General features: G+C 37.1%; 1 protein-coding gene across 2 annotated transcripts; it reads right to left on the bottom strand.

The window, feature by feature from the left end:
* Nucleotides 1-2560: 2560 nt before the first annotated feature.
* Nucleotides 2561-23721, bottom strand: LOC102924172 (synaptonemal complex protein 3-like). Of its 2 annotated transcripts, none has more exons than XM_016009429.3 (8): nucleotides 23589-23721; nucleotides 20601-20751; nucleotides 19561-19627; nucleotides 19156-19190; nucleotides 15359-15476; nucleotides 8889-8988; nucleotides 5908-6006; nucleotides 2561-3111 (listed from the first exon to the last, which is right to left on the bottom strand). In XM_016009429.3, exons 2-8 carry the CDS (start codon nucleotides 20722-20724, stop codon nucleotides 3013-3015), a joined length of 642 nt encoding a protein of 213 aa, XP_015864915.2. In that variant the 5' UTR covers nucleotides 20725-20751; nucleotides 23589-23721; the 3' UTR covers nucleotides 2561-3012. The 2 variants fall into 2 exon arrangements, with proteins under 2 accessions (XP_015864915.2, XP_042125370.2); XM_042269436.2 differs by having other exon boundaries at nucleotides 20601-20748; nucleotides 23589-23686.
* Nucleotides 23722-23968: the final 247 nt, after the last annotated feature.

Raw genomic sequence — 23968 nt, forward strand, 5'->3', positions numbered from 1 at the left:
TGTAATTTCTATATATTGATGCAGAAAATAAAGTCTTAGAAAAGTTAAATACTTAAAGGTCACACCAGCTGGTAAGACACAGAGTGGATTTGTCTGGTTCAACTTTTTCTTCTCCCTCTTTCGTTGCTAATTTTTCTCTCTAAATAATACATTTTCTGACTTGTTTCTGACATTCAATTTGATCTCTCAAAAATAATTTCCTTAACTATAAATATTGCCACTATTTTGTTGCTACAGGAAGAAAAATATTACTTTTAGAACTGTAAAATCCTGATTAATTCTTTTAAAAGTTTATGAACAGTGGAAATAAAGAATGCTATTTAAATTTCTAATTTTTATATTAGCATACCTAGCAGGTTCCAGTATATCTATCACTTTCCTGCTTGACAGCATTTTCACTTTACTTGCAGTGAATATTAGGTCAGTCACCATTTAAGACATGGGAGTTTTATCATATTAAAATTGCACAGAATTTTACTCTATTCCTCCATTCTACATTTCACTTGCTGAGTTTACAGTTTCTTATGGTATTTGAAATTAATTTGTATGAGGTTCTTACTATTGCATCTACAGAACTTAGACTATTTCCCTGTCATATTCATAATAAATATTACATATTTACTACATAAATGAATCAATTAACAAATAGTGAGACCTAATTTCTAATACTGTGTTTTATTTATGGAAATTTACTTACTTCTTTCTTATTGAACTTTTACAGATTATCTTTTCAGATTTTGCTTTAATTTCTCCAACTGTCACACTTTTATTTCATTCTTAAAACTTGGTTGAGTATAACAAAATTATTGATAAAAATATATTCCAAAATGAATTGACTAATTTGACATATGGAAGAATTTTCTTCCAAAATTCTAGATAAAGTACAGTTGATAATACTATACAAACATGCTTCAATATTCTAGTACACACACAAAGAAAAAGACTACCTTAGAATGAAAATGTATCTAAGTAGCCAGGCTTTGTTTCATGAATGTACTGATGTTTAAAAACAATAATCATTTTACATCTATGCCATTTTAGGATAAACATAATGACAAAAATAAACAGTAAAGGAGAACAAGAATTTTCTTTTATGTGTTTTCATGATACATACTGAAAAGATAAAAATGATAGCTTTTATTATCATACAAACGTCACAAATCAAATTATTTTGGACATGCTATTCCCTTGAAGTTATTCTCTACTCATACTTAGTGGTAATTAGGTTCATCAGAAGATTTTAATATATAAGATTACTAATCCTGTCCCAAAATAATGAAGTTTACAATACTCTGGTTTCATCATTACATGTTGTATTTCTGGCCTTAAAAACAAATAAGAAGTAAATTTTATTTTATGTGAATGTGCTGATTAACGTCAATTTGACAGTAGTTTAACATTAAATGATGTTTAAAATTTTGAAGAACAGATAATTCAGAGTATCAATCAGTATTATATAACAAAGTTACTCTAATTTTAATCAATATCTGATGTATTTTTATAATATATAATTTCTGATAACTATGCATTTCCTGTTAAATATATATTTTTACAATGTTGTTGCCTTTATGGTACAAAATGTGAAGAATAATGATATAAATAAGACTTGTTAGATTTAGGTGAGTGAAAAAATATTAAAGTATTGTCTGTAAATGGAAATATTTCTTATTGGAAATATATTTTTTGTCTTTAGGTCTTAATTTTATTACTAAACTCAAAACCAGTCAATATTTGTATGTTACAATTTTATCTTTAATAAAAATTTTAGAAACATATTTAATAATATTGAAATAAAATAATAAGTTATAATATCTCACAGAATATAATGCACATTTTTGTATGCTTTTGGACATGTTTTCTCTGATTGAATACCTAACCTTTTTTTTTTTAAAGCAAGTGTAATTTTCCAGAAAAAAGAAACAGTTAAATGTAGTTAAAACCGTAATTGAATTATTTCTTTCTCATCTATTACCTGCATAGTTTGGGGGCTCTGTGAAGGGAAAAATCAGAACCTAATTATTATAACAGAGTGAGCTATTCACCTTGTGAATAGCTCTGTGAGCTGCAATTAATCACAAATTGATGTTTGTGTGCTTTCATGAAGTGGATTTATTGAGCTTTGACACATTTTTCCTTCATAAATGGAAAAATAGAAGTACATACTCCTGGGGAATCAAGGTTAGACCTCAGAAATTTAATAGGATTTTGTATCCAAGTTGCCATGGAGATTTGTTAAGCACTCTCAGTCTGTGCCTCTGTGTACTCATGGCCTCTGGTAAAAGCTTCACCTTCTTTTGACTCAGAGGTGCTAACAGGACATTACTTGAAAGAGTCAGGGATTACTTCATTCATTCTCTCCTGAAAGATATTAAATCACATTTTTCTCACTTCCCCCTTGCTTCTTTGTTCCTTCTCTTCCTCCCTCTCTTCTCATTTGCCCTTTAACCCCACATAAAACATACTGGTATTAGGAAACATCCTACTGAGCAAGCAGGGCCCAAAGCTAGAGCTAATCAAGAACAATTGAGAACCCAAGAAAAGTAGGAAAATTAAATCATCCTTAGTTATTCTGTTTTTATTTATTTTTCTTAAAAATATGTTTACATTCTCTTTACAAACATGCTCTAAGTCTTTTTATGGTCTGTTCAAGTAAGTGCCTTTTATTTTTATTTTTTGTTCATAAAAGTTAATTAACATTGTAAGAAAAATTCACTAACAAAGATAAAGAGCCAAAGCCTTGATTCACAGGAATGGCTACATGTCATATAACTGTTTAGATTTTATTTGGAAGCCAACAGGAACAGAGGTGCCACACTTTAAAAAAGCTAATAATTAAATATGGTATAAAATATATTCAAATTTGAAAGACATGTTTCTAAGTTAACACAGATTACATTACTCAAGTTCAAGTTTTTCTCAAGACTCATCAGAATAACATTTGTTAAGTGTCATATTTAAGCAAAACAAAGTATGTTGGGACTTCTACTATTCCATGTTATTACAACTCAGTATTTAACTATCTGTAAATTTTTTTTGCAACAAAGACATTTGATTTTTAATTTCACTGCGTGCACTGGCAAGTAGATCGCCGTTCTCCAAGTCCTTCAAAGCCTAAAACACAAAAAACAAGTTTTCATCACAGGCTCTAAAGTTTGAAATTACTTTTTAAAATTAAGAATCTTTTCATATTCAAATAGTATCCATTATCTACTCCATCTTCATAAAACATTGTAATATGGGGCTGGAGAGATGGCTCAGTAGTTAAGAGCACTGGCTGCTCTTTCAGAGGACCCTGGTTCAATTCTCAGCACCCACATGGCAGCTCAAAACTGTAACTCCAGTTTCTGGGGATCTGACACCCTCACACAGCCATAGATGCAGGCAAAACACCAATGTACATAAAATACAAATAAATAACTTTAAAAACATTATATATATATAAACACCCAAATTCATACCATAAAGAATATGTGTGAACAAGGAATCAAAGGCAATTATAGCATGTACAAAAGTAGTAGTATGTGAATTAATAGTTTAATGAGATGTTAGGGTTAGATAGAGCAAAAAAAAAATGCAGCTCTCGGTCACCCTGAAGCCCAGTTGAGAGCATAAAGAACCGAACATTAACAAGGACAACAAAGCAGTACACTGTCTCAAAAGAAGGGTGGGGCTGGATATTTAGGTCAGTTGGTAGAGTGCTTGACTAGCATGAATGATCCCTGGGTTTGATCCACAGCACAACATAAATCAGGCTGTGGAACATGCTTGTAATCTTAGCAGTCGAGAGGTAAAAGCAGGATTAGGATTTCATGGTTATACTCAGGTATAGAGGAAGACCAACACCAGCCTGAGCCACATAAGATCCTATCTTTAAAAAAAAAAAAAAGAACAAAAATGTGTAGAATTAGAAACACTAGAAAATCCCAAAGTCCAATCAGTAAATATGGTGATTTTGAGAATTTCTGATAAGATTCTCATATATCAGGTTACAAAAAAAGTCAATGTGAATAAAGATAATTAAGTGATCTATATTATGAGACGGTTTCCAAGTAATATAAAACAAAAAGTACATTTCTTTATTACAGGATCTTGCTGTGTAGCCCAAGCTAGCCTCCGACTTCCCATCCTTCACCCTCAGGTTCCCCACAACTGTCATCATTTGCCTGTGCCACTATACCCAGTGAAAATTATAAGTTAATTTAACTAACATGTTATTTTTACTTGCAATATAAAGTGTACTACTATGTTAAAGCTGTGGAGATACTTTAAAAAAATAATAGCACAAGATACCTTACCCTTTTAAAGGAAAAAAAAACATGTAAACAAAATAATTCAAAGACTCCATAACTGGAATGGAAATGAATCTATTTTAGCTATAGTATAGAAAATAGGGTGATTCCAACTAGGTTGGCAAAAGAATAAGATTTCAAAATTAAAGCAATTAAAAATGCTATAGGGAAAGAATATGAACAAAGAATGGAAGTACACAGTTTGTGGGTTTAGATAAAGCAATTATGTAGAGAGATAAGGTTGATGAGCAGATGTAGTAAATGGAGGGAATCTCATAGAACTGGAAGTTATAGATTAGATTTGCAAAAAGAGATATTTTAGATAGTTTACATGGCAGACCTATGGGAGATGGCCTGAAGGACAGAGAACAGGTATTTAGCTGGAGTTAATAGCAGCAAAAAATGAAAAGGAACCAATTCTCTGCTGAATATATAAATAGTTTTTTTAACTAAACTACTCCTTTGTGCACTTTGGACACAGGGCCCATAGGACCCAAGTTGGATCTGACCTGAAAGCCTCCTCTGAGAACTAAATTTCATGGTACCAGATGGTGGCAGGGAAGACTCCAAAGGAGAGAGGCAGCCAATAGTCATATTCAATTACAATGAATATGAACCAAAACAACTGGCAGCATGGCACAATAACCCTAAAAAATGCAACGGTTGCATGAAAATCTTCGTGGTAACCAACAGCACTTTTATTGGACTTAAGATGTTTATGAAAATTAGTATAAAGTTCTTTGAAAGTGTCTTAAAACTACTGTTTGGACCTTGATTCACTAATATGCATATCTATTTCTAGATAATCATATAAACCTGTGAAATATTTAAAGATTTTGTCATCTATTTATGTGGGTGTGTCTGTATATGCATACATGTGCATGTGGGTGTTCACGGAGGCCAGGAGAGGGTGTCAGATCCCCTGCACTTGGAGTTGTGAGTCTCTTAATGTGGGTGCTGGGAAGCAGATTCCAGTCTTCTGAAAGAGCAGCTAGCACTCTTAACTGCTGAGTCATCTCTTCAGCCCCTGAGTCTACAAATTTTTAATTCTCACTTATCTTTTGTTTCTGGACTTTCTTTTACAATTATAATTTGGCATATACAATAATTTTGGTCACTGTAATTATTCTACAATATAGTATGTCAGAAAATGCTTCTATAATACATTTGAAAACAAAAATATTCAATAATTTCAATTAAGCATTTCCTTATTTAACAAATACTGGAAATACAAGGACAAATTATAATGTTAAAATGATGTATAGATGTATTATTTATAGTTAAACAGAGAATAAAGTGCTAATATTCTATGTGTTTGATGCATAAGCACATTTCTGATAAAAGTCTCAACCTAATACTTCCTGATTTGAATAAGTCCCTGCCCAAATCATGAGAGATATGCCAATTTGCTTATCACTTCAGTTACAATCAATTAATTCAGAATGGAAAATAGTTAAAATTCTGATATGTATTATAATACATTATGGGACTGGGGTGATGTCTCAGCCATTAAAGGCTAGGCTCATAACCAAAAATGTAAGAATTCCGGTCCCAGCACCCACAGCTGTCTCTCCAGCCATTAAAAAGAAAATGCATTCTGTAATAATTTACAACATACCTTTAAGAACGCCTTACTTTCCCGCTTCAGTCTTTTCAGGCCTTGATACTGATGCATCTTAGTTTGTTCAAAAATGTTCTTTTGCTGATAAAAAATATCCTACAAATATAAATGGAAGACTGTAATATCAATTAAGTGTGAAGTTGGTTGCTCTTGATGATGTGGTGGGCTTCTCTCATGCTTGCTAAAGTCTACAACTAAGCTAATCCATGCACTAAACTTTTAAATTCAGAAAAACAATTATAAATTAATCTTAAAAAGAATTTTTATAATAAATGCTGTCAATATTTTGTTTTCATATTTTTTTATCACTAAGTTTAAGCAATTTGTGTTTTTAATGCTAACCAGCAAAAACATCCTCAAAGTCATGGAGTAGGAATTTTTGAAGACAAATTCTATATGTATAGAACAGTAAGAACTCATGGTCTTCCTTTCTCAACATCTCAAGTACCTGGAATTACATGCATGCACCTTGTGCAACTAAGCAGGAGTTCTTCGTATGCAAGACATAACTTATTCTAGTGTCTACTCAGATGATTTTCCAATAAATCTGTCCTTTTAGCTCCTTAACTTATTCTCCACCAATGACTTTGTACTCTATATTTTGCCATTACTCATAACACACCTTTCTATAGTATTGGTAATGGAAAGTGTGCATTAATTCCATGACAGATATTATTTTGAACCCTATTAAGTAGATTAATTCTATACAAATTCACCTAATACTTCAACAACTATAAGAAATAGATGCTCACCATTTTCTTTCAAATATGAGGAAACAGATACAATGGTACACTGTCTGTTGCTCCAAGGCTATTACTGAAATCTGAATCAGATCCAAAACATGTCTTCAGAATTGAAGCTATAATCATTATAGAATCTCTCCACATATTATGAGCTCATACTCTAACACTTTCTACTGTAGCTTACTCTTTTTAGTATTATAACTGAGAATTCCTTCAAGACCAAAAATCCATTAATCCTACCTTCTTTTCACTGTTGTCCCTGCTCCTGTTACCTTCAATTTTCTCTTTCCAACCTTAAATTCTATAACCAATCATTAAAACACACCTTGGCATATGCACACTGCGCCATACTTACTCTCTCACATTTACTTGGCTAAATTATGAGCTTGGAAACCTCATCTCAGGCTAGTCTACCTGATGGCAACATGACCTTATCTCATGGAACACACAGAAGCAATGCAAAGAGGCCACTCTCTCATCAGCAAGTACATCAACCACCCATCTGCAGCTGTATACGTCATGTGCTCTATTCTCCTTCCTATTTTCAACCTCCTCAAATACCCCATTCTTAAGAACTCAGCAATTATTATTGTCTTCCTCTTTTAAACATATTCCCTTTCTCTTAAAACAAGCAAACAACAAAAAAACTAGTATATTATTCCTCAGGCTAATAGTTTTTCCTACATTGTCCTGTATTCATTTTTATGAGGGTTGCACTCACTTTTTGAATCTAATCATTCTGATTCAAGACACCAATGATGAACTCCATATTGTCAAATCTACCTTTTTACACCTGTATACTATGAAAGTAATGGTCTTTTCTTCTTATAAAAGGCTTCATTTACTTGGAATAATTTAATTTCCACATAATAGAACACTTGTTCTCAATCTGCTTTCCTGGTTCACTTTCACCTTCTAGAATAAATGCACTGAAAAACTCTAGGGATCTGCCCTTAGACTTTTCGTTTACATCCTCAGTCACATTTTTTGAGACAGGGTTTCTCTGTGTAGTCCTGACTGTCCTGGAACTTGTTATGTAGACCAGGCTGGCCTGGAACTCAAAGATCTACCTGCCTCTGCTTCCTGAGTGCTGGGATTAAGGGTGTGTATCACCACTACACCCTCAGTTACCTCTTGATGGTTTCATTCGATCTTCATGGCTCAAAAATTACCTTAAATTAATAATTCTCAACTTTGTGTCCTTAAACAATGGCTTTCTCCTAAACTCTATTCTCACATACTAGTAGCTTACTCAACTGCACCACTGAATGTTACATGTGTTTCAAATTGAACATTACATAACTCGAGTGACCATTCAAACCCAAAAGTGTTTAGATATAATCAGGACCTAAAATGTAATATTAATATAGTTTTCTAAAATGAAAAGGTGAAAATAAACCAATGGAAAGTGTATTTAATGCTAGAAAATGTATGCATAGGGTTAGTTTTCAGAAATGTGGGAATAGAGAAATAACACGTATTTGACTGCTGAGAATAAATAATGTCGTGAATTCGTGCTGTAGCTTTGCAAAAGTGTGCTTGCCTGCCTTGCAAAATGCCCTGTGTTAAGTTAAGAATACAGAAGGAGAACTGGAAGAAGAGAAAGAAGGTGGGAAAGGGGATGTAAGGCAAAGGAGAGGGAAAGAAGGAGAGGAACATGGAGAGGAGAGGAAGAGAAAGATGCAAACCATGTTCTGGCCACATTGATTAGTTTAGGAACAGGGAAATGTTCAAATCCAGGGCAGTGATATTCCCACGCAAGAATATTCTTCCAGGGCTTTGAGAAAAGACTAACTCAGTTCACTGAAGCTAACAAACATGTAGTTAAGTCCGAAAACAAGATTGACCATACTGCATTTAGTAGGTTCACTAAGACCCACAAACAGCTCAAATAATGCCATGTGATGCATTTCACACACCATTCAACTATGTCTTAAACTAACCTACCCTCAATTTCTTTTACATAAACCAATAATCCTTCATTTATTTTTCTGTAAGTTTCTGTTGCTTGAAATTGCAAGAATCTTAACTGATATCAGAAGTTCAATGGCTTTCATGAGCATTGCATGTGTCTCTGTTTCTGTGGTTTATGGTTCACCAGGAACGGAACATAAAACTGGTAATAGATCTTGAAGTACAGCTCATTTTCATGTGCCTAATGCAAGAATGGTTCCTCTATTTTAACTCAAAAATTAGTAATAATAGATTAATTATAACAACAATTGTGATACTAACAGTTAGTTTATCTTCCTGGTCTCCAAGATGCTTTATATCCAAATCCCATTGCGGAAACACAGTTATAATCTTCTCAGTAAATTCAATTTTAAACTCCCGCCTGTAAAACATAATAATGAATGTTATATTACACATCAAGATGAAGAGATTATTTAAAAAAAAACTAAATTCTCATATTATGTATTATAAAAAGAAGGGCATAATAGCAGAATAAATATTCTTTTGGAAAATAAAATTATGTTTATGTTGATTCCAGTATTTTCCATAACTAATAAAAAAGTGTTCTTGATCCTGCCCCCGACTTCCCTTCCGAACCAGAGGTGAGTATCCGGGCCCAGCTTGGACCCCATCCCTGGGCACCAGCCACTACAGAGAAGACCTGCCCAACTTGGCCCCAGGTTCTAGCCACCAGGCAGGTTCCCTTCGAGCCCCACCGGGAAGGATCCCCTTCTCCAAGACCCCTGGGAGCCCCTGCAATCTTCCACGCCCTGCCCCCACGCCCATCCACCCGAGACCCCAGCCACTTCCTGAGACTTAGAGACCAGCCCCCAGCTCACATCCTGCCCCAGACTTCCCTTCTGGACCAGAAAGAGAGAGCTCCCATCCTGCCCCGGACTTCCCTTCTGGACCAGAAAGGGCTCCCATCCTGCCCTGAACTTCCCTTTTGGACAAGAACACCCACCCTGCCCCGGGATTCCCCTCTAGATAAGAGCTTCCATTCTGCCCCGGAGTTCCCATTTGAACAAGAAAGCTCCCATCTGGACAAGAGAGAGAGACTTCCTGAATCTGTCAGCTCTGCCTGAACCAAGTGCGCTGATAAGACCAAGAACAAACCACAAGGAGATGGGCAGATGTCAAGGCAGAAGTACATACAACAAAATAAAGAGCAATACAGCATCACCAGAACCTAGCCCACCTCCAACATCTAGACCTGAACATCAAAAATTGGAAGAAGGAGAAGAAAACAGCCTTATTGAATAACATCATGAAGAAGGTAGAGGCTTGTGTAGAGGAAAAGACAAAAAAAATGGGAAGAACGCTATAAACAACTAGAGGAAAGGACAAATAAATTAAAAGAAAACAATAAAGTCCTGGAAGAAAACAATAAAGTACTGAAAGAAAATCATAAAAAAGCAATGAAACAAATAAAGGAAACAGACTGAGACCTGAAAAGGGAAATAGAAAAAATGAAGAAGACACAAAAGGAAGGAAAGCTGGAAATAGAAAATCTGAGTAAAAGATCGGGAAATTCAGATGCAAGTATAACCAACAGAATGTAAGAGATGGAAGAGAGGATCTCTGGCATTGAAGACACAATAGAAGAAATAGATTTATCAGTCAAATGAATCAGTCAAAGAAAACACTAAAGCCAACAAAGTCATGAACCAAAATGTCCAAGAAATTTGGGACACCATGAAAAGACCAAACCTACGAATAATAGGGATAGAAGAAGGAGAAGAATACCAAGTCAAAAGGCACAGAAAATATATTCAACAAAATCATAGAAGAAAACTTTCCCAACTTAAAGAAGGAAATGCCTATGAAGATACAAGAAGCCCATAGAACACCAAACAGACTAGAACCCCCAAAAAGTCCCCTCGACGCATAATAATTAAACAACTAAACATACAGAATAAAGAAAGAATATTAAGAGCTGCAAAGTAAAAAGGCCAAGTGACCTATAAACGCAAACCCATCAGAATAACACCCAATTTCTCAATGGAGACTTTGACAGCCAGAAGGACCTGGACAGATGAAATGCAGACACTAAGAGATCATGGATGTCAGCCCAGACTAATACACCCAGCAAAACTTTCAATCATCATAGACAGAATGAACAAGACATTCCAAGACAAAGCCAGATTTAAACAATACTTATCCAAAAACCCAGCTCTACAGAAAGCACTAGAAGGAAAATTCCAACCGAAGGAAGTCAGATACACCCTCAAAAACATAGGCAATAGATAAAGCCACAGCAGTAAACCCCAAAGAAGAGAAGTACACACAGACTACCACCAAAATTAACAGGGATGAACAATCACTGGTCATTAATATCCCTTAATATCAATGGAATTGATTCACCTATAAAAAGACATAGGCTTACAGAATGGATACGAAAGCAGGACCCATCTTTCTGCTGCATACAAGAAACACATATTAAATTCAAAGATAGACACTACCTAAGAATAGAAGGCTGGGAAAAGACTTTCCAATCAAACAGTCTTAAGAAACAAGCAGGTGTAGCCATCCTGATATCCAACAAAATAGACTTCAAACTAAAGTCAGCCAAAAGAGATCAAGAAGGGCATTGCATACTCATCACAGGAAAGATCCACCAAGATGAAGTTTCAATTCTGAACATTTATGCCCCAAACACAAGGGCACCCACATATGGAAAAGAAACATTACTAAAGCTTAAACCACATATAAAACCCCACACATTAACAGTGGGAGATCTCAACACCCCACTTTCACCACTGGACAGATCTCCCAAATCGAAACTTAACAGAGAAATAAAGGACTTAACTGATGTCATGACCCAAATGGACCTAATAGATATCTACAGAACATTCCATCCTAACAAAAAAGAATATACCTTCTTCTCAGCACCCGATGGAACTTTCTCTAAAATCGACCACATACTTGGCCACAAAGCAAATCTCAACAGATACAAAACAATTAGAATAACCTCCTGTGTTCTATTAAACCATCATGGTTTAAAGTTAGACTTGAACAACATAAAAAACTACAGAAAACCTACAATCTCATGGAAACTGAATAATGCTCAACTGAATCACCAATGGGTTAAGGAAGAAATAAAGAAAGAAATTAAAGACTTCCTAGAGATCAACGAAAATGGAGACACCACATACCCAAACTTATGGGACACTATGAAAGCAGTGCTAAAAGGGAAATTAGCACTAAATGCCCACATAAAGAAGTGGGAGAAATCTCACACTAGTGACTTAGTAGCACACCTGAAAGCTCTAGAACAAGAAGAAGCAAAGTCTCGCAGGAAGAATAGACACCAGGAACTTATCAAAGTGAGAGGTAAAATCAATAAAATTGAAACTAAGAGAACAATACAAAAAATTAATGAAACAAAGAGTTGGTTCTTTGAGAAAATCAACAAGATAGACAAGCCCTTATCCAAACTAACCAAAAGACACACACAGAGAGAGAATTCAAATCAACAAAATCAGAAATGAAAAGGGGGACATAACAACAGACTTTAAGGAAATCCAGAGAATTATCAGGTCATATTTCAAAAACCTCTATTCCACAAAACTGGAAACCTAAAAGAAATGGACAATTTTCTGGATAGGTACCACATACCTAAGTTAAATCAAGACCAGATAAACTATTTAAATAGTCCAATAACCCCTAAGGAAATAGAAACAGTCATTAAATTCTCCCAACAAAAAAAAAAAAAAAAAACCCAGGACCAGATGGTTTCAGCGAAGAATTCTACCACATCTTCAAAGAAGAATTAATACCAATACTCTCTAAATTGTTCCACACAATAGAAACAGAAGGAACATTACCAAACTCCTTCTATGAGGCTACAATTACCCTGATTCCTAAACCAAACAAGGATGCAACAAAGAAAGAGAACTACAGACCGATCTCCCTCATGAACATTGATGCAAAAATACTCAATATAATACTGGCAAACAGAATCCAAGAACACATCAAAACAATTATCCACCATGATCAAGCAGGCTTCATCCCAGGGATGCAAGGGTGGTTCAACATACAAAAGTTCATCAATGTAATACACCATATAAACAAACTCAAAGAAAAAAAAACTACATGATCATCTCACTAAATGCAGAAAACGCATTTCACAAAATCCAACACCCCTTCATGATAAAAGTCTTGGAGCGATCAGGAATACAGGGAACATACCTAAACATAATAAAGGCAATTTACAGCAAGGCAACAGCCAACATCAAATTAAATGGAGAGAAACTCAAAGCAATTCCACTAAAATCAGGAAGGAGGCAAGGCTGTCTGTTCTCCCCATACTTATTCAATATAGTACTTGAAGTTCTAACCAGAGCAATAAGACAACATAAGGAGATTAAGGGGATACAAATTGGAAAGGAAGTCAAGCTTTCCCTATTTGCAGATGACATAATAATATACTTATGTGACCCCAAAGATTCCACCCAGGAACTGATAAAGCTTATAAACACCTTCAGCAACATAGCAGGATACAAGATCAACTCAAAAAAATCAGTAGCCCTCCTATATACAATGGACAAAGAGGCTGAGAAGGAAATCAGAGATACATCACCCTTTACAATAGCCACAAATGACATAAAATTCCTTGGGGTAACACTGACCAAGCAAGTGAAGGTCCTATATAATAAGAACTTTAAGTCCCTGAAAAAAGAAATTGAAAAAGATGTCAGAAAATGGAAAGATCTCCCATGTTCATGGATAGTCAGGACCAACATAGTAAAAATGGCAATTTTACTAAAAGCAATCTACAGATTCAATGCAATCCCCAACAAAATACCAACATAATTCTTCACAAACCTGGAAAGAATAATACTCAACTTTATATGGAAAAACAAAAAACCCAGGATAGCCAAAAGAATCCTGTACAATAAAACAACCTCTGGAGGCATCACAATCCCTGACTTCAAGCTCTACTATAGAGCTACAGTAATAAAAACAGCTTGGTATTGGCATAAAAACTGACATGTGGACCAATGGAATCCAATTGAAGACCCTGACATTAACCCACACACCTATGGACATATAATTTTTGACAAAGAAGCCAAAAGTGTACAATGGAAAAAAGAAAGCATCTTCAACAAATGGTGCTGGCATAACTGGATATCAATGTGTAGAAGTCTGCAAATAGATCCATATCTATCCCCGTGCACAGAACTTAAGTCCAAGTGGATAAAGGACCTCAACATAAATCCAGCTAGTCTGAACCTGCTAGAAGAGAAAGTAGGAAGTAGCCTTGAATGCATTGGCATAAGAGATCACTTCCTAAATATAACACCAGTAGCACAGACACTGAGAGAAACAATCAATCAATGGGACCTCTTGAAACTGAGAAGCTTTTGTAGAGCAAAGGATATGGTCAACAAGGCAAAGCGACAGCCTACAGAATAGGAAAAGATCTTCACCAACCCCACATCTGACAGAGGACAGATATCCAGAATATATAAATAACTCAAGAAATTAGACATCAAAACGACCAACAGTCCAATTAAGAAATGGGCTATAGAACTAAACAGAGAATTCTCAACAGAGGAAACTCAAATGGCTGAAAGACATTTAAGGAATTGCTCCACATCCCTAATCATCAGGGAAATGCAAATAAAAACAACTCTGAGATACCACTTTATGCCTGTCAGAGTGGCTAAGATCAAAAACACTGAAGACACTTTATGCTGGAGAGGATGTGGAACTAGGGGAACTCTCCTCCACTGCTGGTGGGAATGCAAGCTTGTACAACCACTTTGGAAATCAATATGGCACTTACTTAGAATTTTGGGAATCAATCTCCCCCAAGATCCAGCTATACCACTCTTGGGCAAAAGGAATGGAAACATATGAACTAAGAACCAAAGGCTGAGGGGCCCCCAACTGGATCAGGCCCTCTGTATAGGTGAGACAGTTGATTGGCTTGATCTGTTTGGGAGGCATCTAGGCAGTGGGACCAGGTCCTGTGCTCATTGCATGAGTTGGCTGTTTGAAACCTGGGGCTTATGCAGGGATGCTTGGCTCAATCTGGGAGGAGGGGACTGGACCTGCCTGGACTGAGTCTACCAGGTCGATCTCAGTCCTTGGGGGAGGCTTTGCCCTGGAGGAGGTAGGAATAGGGGGTGGGCTGAGGGGAAGGGGAGGGGGGCAGAAGGGGGGAGAACAAGAGAATCCGTGGCTGTTATGTAGAACTGAATGGTATTGTAAAATAAAATAAAAGGAAAAAAAAGAAAAAAAGTATTCTCACATGCCTGTCTTATTAAATAATGACATGTGATCTATCTATATCTGTTTATATATATGACATCATATGTATGATCACATGTATGAACTTTAGAAAAAAATATTTAAGTTTTTAAATTAGTTTTGGCACAGCTAAGACTACAAGGGAAAAATTAAATCTCTTAAAATACATAAATTATTTACAATATTAAATTGACTTTTTTCTTTCTGTCAAGCATATTTATAAAAATGAAGTTTCTATGACATCTATCTTTTACTGTCTTCCAGAATGAACAGAAATGAGTTTTTAAAAATAACTTTCAAATGTCATTTAAAAGGAGAAAAAAATGATCTTCACAGGCTTCCCAGAAACTTATCTCAATCCAGAAAGTTATTATGATGGCTTGGAGAAAAAGAAAGCCAAAATTTTTCAATATACTCCACATAATGGAGTACTTAGCACCAGTGCATAATACAGAATCATACAAATGTGGCTCGAAAGAAATGAAAAGTCTTACAGTTCATCTTCATGAAATTTCAAATGTTGTTTGATATTCTTGTCACAGTCTTTGACAACACCTTTAATATATGACTCCATTCTTTTTTTCTTTTCAGTAACAGCATTACTAACATCAGCTACATTGAAAAACAATAGTCATTAAAATTTAATGTTGAAGAAAATGATATTGCTCCCACATATGCATGTAAACACAGATACAGATTTAAAGTCATTCAACAATACCAAAGTCAGTTAAAAATAGTATCAACAAAATGCCTCGAGCAGTTCACATTTTACAGCACTCAAGATTTTTGCTTTTCATACAAATATCCCAGAGTCAAATAAAATTCTAAAATTGGAAACATGTCTGTTCCTGATTATTGTGAATGAGGAATACCTAACATTACTACAAGTATAATATTCTTGCTGAAGATAATTTTTAAATTTGGAGATCATAAAAAAGAGTAATAAACAAAATAATAGAACAAGAAGAGACCTGTATAAGGATAAACATTTTTTTATTTGAAAGACTACTCTCCAATTGGTACGACACTTGGCTGTATTACTGTTAGAACTCATTTTACAGCTAGGCAATGGTGGCACATGCCTTTAATACCACCACTCAGGAAGTAGAGTCAGTGGATCACTGACTCTACAAGCCAAAACACAAAACAAAAATAACAGAACGCATTATATGTTAAAAAGTAAAATTTGAAGGCCAACATTCAAAAAGAATAATTAAATTAAGTTATAAAAATTTATTTGTCCTGCTCTGTTTCTGACCTGGGCCAGTTCACCCCTAGTTAGGCAACCTGGTGTTCCCCTGCTCCCAGGAGGTCACCATATTGATGCCGAACTTAGTGTGGACACATAATCGACATAGTACACTACAGCCCAGAACTCCTGGACTCCAGTGATCCTCCTGTCTCAGCCTCCCCAGTATCTGGGACTACAGGACTGTGCCTTGCCTCTACTGGATGTGCCTCCCCATGGGAGGCCTTGCCTTCTTGTAGGAGGGGAAGTAGGAGGTGTTTATGGGGGGAGCTGGGGGGGTGAGAAGAGGAAAAAGGGAGATCTTTGGTTTGTAAAATGAATGAAAAAAATGTCTTAATAAGAAAGAAAGAGAGAGAGAGGGAGGGAGGGAGGGAGGGAGGGAGGGAGGAAGGAAGGAAGGAAGGAAGGAAGGAAGGAAGGAAGGAAGGAAGGAAGGAAGGAAGGAAGGAAGGAAGGAAGGAAGGAAGATGCCAAGGGATAAATCTGAACGCTGGAGCACTCTGCTTGAAGAAAAAAAAATTATTTGTAACATAGTAACGATATATTGAAATGTACTGTTTCCAAATAGAAACAGTAGCAAAGACTGAAAAAAACTTAGTTTAGTAATCAAGAACATTTTAAATACTTCTGTGAAGCTTTTCATTTTTTTTTTTTTTTTTGAGACAGGGTTTCTCTGTGTAGCCCTGGCTGTCCTGCAACTCTGTAGACCAGACTGGCCTTGAACTCATAGAGTTCGGCCTGCCTCTGCCTGCCAAGTGCTAGGATTAAAGGTGTGTGCTACCACCACCTATCTGGTCTTTGTGATTCTCTTTATAGGACATTTTTACAGTTCATAAAATTTTAATGTTTCAAATAATGTTTGCCAAAAAACATGCCTTTCTACCATCATCACCTTTTACTACCTATGATGAAACTAGTATTTTATGCTTTCAGCATATAATACTACAATAAATTTATAAAACAAGTACTCTGATACCACCCAACTGTGGAAATCCTCCAAAAAAGATTTGACAGTATAAATAATCCCTGGAAAGGAAGAACGTTTTAGTTATTCTTAAAGAATATTGTCTCTTAAACTAGATGAGGTATCTCAATCATATAACTATATCACCCTGTTGCCAGTCACGAGATCTCCTATCTGAAGATCAAGGTGGCCTAAATAGAAATTTTCAAGCCAGGATGAGATACATAGTAAGACTCTGTCTCAGAAACCAATAGTGTGTGTGTGTGTGTGTGTGTGTGTGTGTGTGTGTGTGTGTGTGTGTGTGTCTCACAACAGTTAAAGAAAAAACACACATCACAAGATTTAAAAAGAAAAAAAAAAGGTCAAGAATTTGAAATAGAGCAGGGGTGGCATATACTGGAGGGTTTGGAAGGAGGAAAGGGAAGGGAAAAATAACACAATTATATTATAATCTCAAAAAATACTACATAACAAATCAAATAAACATGAGTACTGTCACTTACAAAGCTCATAAAATTGATAACAGAGAATTTAAGGGTTGGGGATTTAGCTCAGTGGTAGAGCACTTGCTTAGCAAGCAAAGGTCCTGGGTTCAATCCTCAGCTCAAAAAAAAAAAAAAAAAAGAAAAGAAAACAAAAAAGAGAATTTAAAAATTTACTGGCCAGTAAAATTGTCTTTCATTTTTGATACATAATTTATTGTTAAAAGTGATATGGGCAGGAATATTTGGACTCAGTGTGTTAAATATATAAATCATAAAAGAGGATGAGATAGGCAGAGGCAGGTGGATATATGTGAGTTAGAGGCCAGCTTTATCTACATAGTGATAACCAGGACAGCCAGTACTAGGTAGTATTGCAAGGTAAGCCCACCAGGGACCTCTACACAGACACGCTTAAAGCTGAATAGAAAGTCTTTCTTGCTAGTCAGCACAAGCATGGAGAATTTGGCCAGATGATGTAGCCCTAACCCTTATAGTTCTTAGCGCTTTATGTGCAAAAGTCATATCCTGACTAACAAGAAGTGAAACTGCAGGGTTAATACATATACAGATTTTTCACTCCAGGAACTTTCCCAGCCACATCCTGGAACCATTGACTTGGCCTTTGTGGCTATTTTGACAGATGGGTTGCTAAGTTTTATGTCAACTTGACACAATCTAAATTCATCTGAGATGGGGTAACCTCGTTAAGAAAATGCCTCCATAAGATCCAGCTGTAGGTAAGCCTATAGGCTGTTTTCTTGATTAGTGATTAATGAGGGAGGGCCCAGATCATATCCCTGGGTACATGTTCCTAGTTTCTCTGAGAAATCATGCGGAGCAAGCCACGATGAGCAAGCCAGTAAGCATCCATGGCCTCTGATCAGCTCCTGCTTCCAGGTTCCTGCCCTGTTTGAGTTCCTGTCCTGATTTCCTTTGATGATGAACAGTGCTGAGAAAGTGTAAGCCAAATAAACCCTTTCTTCTTCAAGTTACTTTAGTGATGGTATTTCATTACAGCAATAGTAACCCTGACTAAGACAGCGGGAATTTGTACTAACTTTCTGGGTTTTTAAGGTCTGAATGGTGTTTCATTCATTGCACCAGTTGTGCTAAAGTCTGGGGCCTATTAAAGTCTGGAGGTCTACTAAGTCCTGGGTGCTTGTTACAGTAGGGATACTGTTTCAAAAGAAAAAGAAGTTGGGAGGAAGAAAGGAATTCAGGAGGATCCCTAAAGAAAAGTGTAAATGAAACACTGGTATTCATAAAGACATGTATATATAAATCTGTGAATCCAAAGAATTATAAAAAAAACCTTTTTCTCATTCATTTTACTTCCCATAATGCCATTTATGTCACACATATATAAAAGTACCAGTTTTACATTTCCTATCAAGGAAAAGGTTAACTAAGAAAATCTTCAAGCTAAGTAAAAAATTATCTGTTCATAATCCTATCTCTGAGAATAAAGTATTAACTAATAATCCTATAGCACATTAACACTATATAGTTTTTTTTATTTTTTTCCAAAATAATATTTTAATACTACATAGTTTTAAACAATTTTCTCTAGATACAAATACATCAAAAATGTACCTCCAATGTTATCCATCTTATTCTTTACTTCAGTTCTGTAAAGAAATCACATTAAAAAATTAAAGATGAGGTTCATTACAGTGGTCAAGAATCACCCCCATGCACAAAGCACTACCAAAGGCAAGCCTTTTAATTAAGTAAATTTATAATATAAAATGCTTTGTTTCAAGGAAATATCACATGGGAAATAACATATCTGATATTTATTAGATAAATAAAGTAAAATTTTCCTATTCTTTTTTGCTTTTTTAAAGCAGGAACCCAGATAGCCCAAGATGATCATGAACTATTTATGTAGCTGAGAATGTCACTGAACTTCTTACCCTCCTGCCTCCACCTCCCCAGTGCTATGATTACAGGTATGAAAATATTTTTTGAGCAGGCAATTTTTTTTTAACATATTACCCTGTATCATCATCCTTTCTTGTAGGAACCCATGTCTTCTTAGGATTACCAAATACTGGACTTTTTTCTGCATTTAACCAGAAGAATGAAAAACATTTTTATTGAAAACAAAACTGAAAAATTAAATATGCTATTTTAGTTAATTTTAATGAAATAGTAATTTTATTTATAGTTCTTAGGCATTTTCAACATATATTAAAGCAGAAGTATAAATGCAATATTATTCTGAAGGACAGATGAAATAAAATTGTTAATTACTATAATTTTATAAGAATAGTTTTTCAAGCCCTTCTAGGTTAATATCACTATAAATTATTTACAATTTATTGTAACTGAAGTTTTTCTGTGTCTCACCCTGGCCGGCAGCCACTCAGACTCAAATAAACACACAGACACTTATATTATTTAAACTGTTTGGCCTAATGGTTCAGACTTCTTGATGTCTAGTTCTTATATCTTAAATTAACCCATTTCTATAAACATATACATTGCCATGTGGCTTGTGGCTTTTGGGTATCTTACATCTCACTTTTCATGGTGGCAGTGGCTGGCAGCGTCTCCTCCGTCAGCCTTCCTGTTCCCAGCATTCTCTTCTCTGCTTGTTCTGCCTATACTTCCTGCCAGGCTACTGGCCAATCAGCATTTTATTTATCAATCAATCAGAGTAACACATTCACAGCATCCCCAACAATTTACTGATGTATATAAACTGTACAGGTGAAATATTATATGTATTTTCAGTATTTTGATACAGACTTGTAAATATTAAGAGTAAACAAAGTGTAAGAAAATACTAACCTTTTATTCTATTTCAGGTGGCAATGTAAAAGTCAAATGAACTGCGCAGGCAAGATAACTCAGGAGGTAAGGATGCAGAGCTTACTGCCAAGCCTGAAAGCCACATGACTCATCCCTGAGACACCCATGGTGGGAGGAGAGACCCAACTCCTGAAATTGTTCTCTGACAAACCCCTTTCCCAACACACACAAAGAAATTGAACTATGGGATACCATCAAACTCGGAACTGGGTATATTGTACCTGTTGGAGGAGAGTCTGGTGAATGGTCCAGTCCATCATCTACTTTTTCTACCACTTCCACTACTTCCTCTTTTTCATTATCAATATCATAGTGATAGATTGCTATGTGCTTGAAGTTTTCCATTGGTGGCGTCCCAGATTTCTCAGACTGCTTTTTTTCAGGGAGAAACATAATTTAATGTTTTGACATTCAAAACAGAAAAACAGATCTCTCACCTGAATCTAAAACAATGAACTTAAACAATAAAATGTAAAATATCTAATAAGAATGAAATTAGTTGAATAAAAAGTTGTCAGTTTCCATGTATTATTAAATCAGAAGTTAACAATTTCTAATTTCTGAATTAAAAAAATGATGGTTGGAGACAGGACTAGGTAGTTAAGAGTGCATATTGTTCTTACAGAGGACTTAAGCTTGTTTACCAACACTTACATCAGGTGGTTCACAACTTCCTGCAACACCAGTTCTAGGATGGTCTAATACCTCTCTTCTCCCCAAGCAACTGAGCTCATATGCCAATACTTGCACTCACATCCAAACCTATATGCATAGTTGAAAATTAAAATCATTTTATGTTTTTTGAGACAGGGTTTCTCTGTATGACAGTCCTGTCTGTCCTGGAACTCCCTTTGTAGATCAGGCTGGCATGGAACTCAGAGAGATCTGCCTGCCTCTGCCTCCCTAGACCTGGAATTAAAGGCATGCACTAGAGCCACCATGACATGGTGAAAATTAAAATCTTAAAAAGAAAAAAAAATAATGATGGGCTTAACCCTGACTCCAAGTTTATTTGTACTTAACAACTGGGGTATCTAATTTTTGGTCCCATCACTCTCAGATTCCTAAAATTTTTGAACAGATCTTTAAAGCAGTATCTGATGAAAAATGAATCCATGGATGCTATCACCGTAGATCACAGGCATACCCCAAATCTGTTGATAGCAAAGCTAAACTTGGCATGCCGGGTGGTGTAGTTTGATGGTGTAGGGTATGTTTACCATGCAATAAGGCTTGGGCTCAATGGTCAAAAATGCCCAGAAAAAAAAAAGACCCAGACATGGTGACTCAGGTCTCTTCTTTAATCAGAGCATTCCATTCTGGAGGCTGAAAACACCTAGCTCAAGTCTAGCCCAAGGCACATAGGGAGGTTCTGGTCATTTTGGCTTACAGTGAGACCCTGTCTCAAAAATATTCAAGCAAACCAACAAAAAAACCAAGTGAACAAACAAATAAAAAGATTGGTGTACTTATACATTCTTAGAATTCCAGTACTCAGATGGTTGAAGCAGGAATATTAGGAGGCCATGTCCAGACACAGAGCAATATCATGTCTTATAAAAGCACACAGACACAAAAAAGGGGGAAGGGGCTCAACAAACAGCTCAGCAGTTACCAGCACTTAGCCAGTGTTTTTGGAGGTGGTTGTAGTGTTTTGGGTTTTTTTGTTTGTTTGTTTTTGTTTTTTGTTTTTTTAACGCAGGAATTCAGTTCCCCAAACCCAGTGGCCAACACCTAGCTACCAATGTCACAACCATCTGGAACTCAAACTCCAGCGAACCTGATGTCCTCTCTACAGACACATATGCATAAGTACAAATATATATATATATATATAAAATTCAGTCTGGTCCTTGGAAAAGCAATGTCCATACAATCTATACCGAAATGAAAGTAAAGTTCTGAAGGATGCAGGCCTGGCCTCAGGGAAAGTAAAGTCCCTGTCCCTCAATGTATCAGGCTTTAGACAACAACATGCCTCCAGTCATAACTCAGAGCCTCCACTGTGACCCCTCCCCTCCCCTACAGGCTCCCGCTTTGCTCTTAGTTGGCATCTCTGTAACAGCGGTGGAGACCCCCGATCTACTAAGCTTTCCTTCCTTCCACCTAGGCTTCAACCTGCTCAAGGCCCAGTACTCAGCAAGGTCAACACCTCCATTTTACTGTCAGTGCCTTGACGAGGTTTGCAGGTACCTCCATTTTAGTGTCTGTTGAGGCCTTGACAAGGTTCGATGTCACCTCCATTTTACTATCAGAGGCCTCAATGAAGTTCGCTGTCACCTCCATTTTACTGTTAATGCCTGGACGGGGTTCGGTGCCACCTCCATTTTACAGTCTGTAGAGGCCTTGGAAAGGTTCACCGCCTCCTCCATTTTACTGTGGAGGCCCCGACGGGCTTCACCCTCCTCCATTTTACTGTCAGGAGCCCCGACGGGGTTCGCTGCTTCCTCCATTTTACTGTGGAGGCCCCGACGGGGTTCGCTGCTTCCTCCATTTTACTGTCAGGAGCCCCGACGGGGTTCGCTGCTTCCTCCATTTTACTGTGGAGGCCCCGACGGGCTTCACCCTCCTCCATTTTACTGTCAGGGGCCCCGACGCGGTTCGCTGCTTCCTCCATTTTACTGTGGAGGCCCCGACGGGGTTCACCGCCTCCTCCATTTTACTGTCAGGGGCCCCGACGGGCTTCACCCTCCTCCATTTTACTGTCAGGGGCCCCGACGGGGTTCACCCTCCTCCATTTTACTGTGGAGGCCCCGACGGGGTTCACCCTCCTCCATTTTACTGTGGAGGCCCCGATGGGCTTCACCCTCCTCCATTTTACTGTCAGAGGCCCCGACGCGGTTCGCTGCTTCCTCCATTTTACTGTCAGGAGCCCCGACGGGGTTCGCTGCTTCCTCCATTTTACTGTGGAGGCCCCGACGGGCTTCACCCTCCTCCATTTTACTGTCAGAGGCCCCGACGCGGTTCGCTGCTTCCTCCATTTTACTGTCAGGAGCCCCAAGATGCCAGGGGCCGAGTTCCCTCATGAGTAAAACTGCAGCTGGGGCCCCAGCCTCTCTAGAGGGCACGCACTCCTCCCCTCCTTATACTCCTTCCTTCTTATACTCTTTCTCCCTCACACTTATCCCCTCCTCTCCCCTGAACTGTGGCTGAACCAGCTTTACTAGCCTCCCACCAGGCAAAGACCCTCCACAACCATGCCGTCCTACCTCTCAAAGCTTCTTCGGCAAAATGACTGCCTGAGTGAGAGGAAAGCCCGTCTCAACCAGACTCCTTGCTGATTGGCTGAATGACGTGCGCATGTGCGTTTGGTGTTGCGCATGGGCGCTGGTGTACATGGATGCCCTGTGTGTGTGGCACTTTGGCCCAGTAATTACTAGCTGAAAAGTTTTTCCGGGGGTTTAGCTCAGTGGCAGCGCACTTAAGCACAAGCCCCTGGGTTTGATCCTCAGCTCAAAAAAAAAAAAAAAAAAAAAAAAAAATTCTGGCTGGAAGTCGGCAGTGGAGCGTGCCACTCAGGAGGCAGAGCCAGGTAGATCTCTGTGAGTTTGAGGCCAGCCTTGTCTACCAAGTGAGTTCCAGGACAGGC

The sequence above is a fragment of the Peromyscus maniculatus genome, chromosome X (assembly GCF_049852395.1).
Source record: "Peromyscus maniculatus bairdii isolate BWxNUB_F1_BW_parent chromosome X, HU_Pman_BW_mat_3.1, whole genome shotgun sequence".
NCBI lineage: Eukaryota > Metazoa > Chordata > Mammalia > Rodentia > Cricetidae > Peromyscus > Peromyscus maniculatus.

Excerpts from the sequence above, each read along its gene's own strand:
- LOC102924172 (XM_016009429.3), bottom strand. The coding sequence starts at position 20,724 with ATGGAAAACTTCAAGCACATAGCAATCTATCACTATGATATTGATAAT. Across the intron at positions 6,007-8,888 it reads ACCAGGAAGATAAACTAACT|GATATTTTTTATCAGCAAAA; the intron begins GTTAGTATCACA and ends TTATATTTGTAG. Across the intron at positions 3,112-5,907 it reads AAAGTAAGGCGTTCTTAAAG|GCTTTGAAGGACTTGGAGAA; the intron begins GTATGTTGTAAA and ends TTTGTGTTTTAG.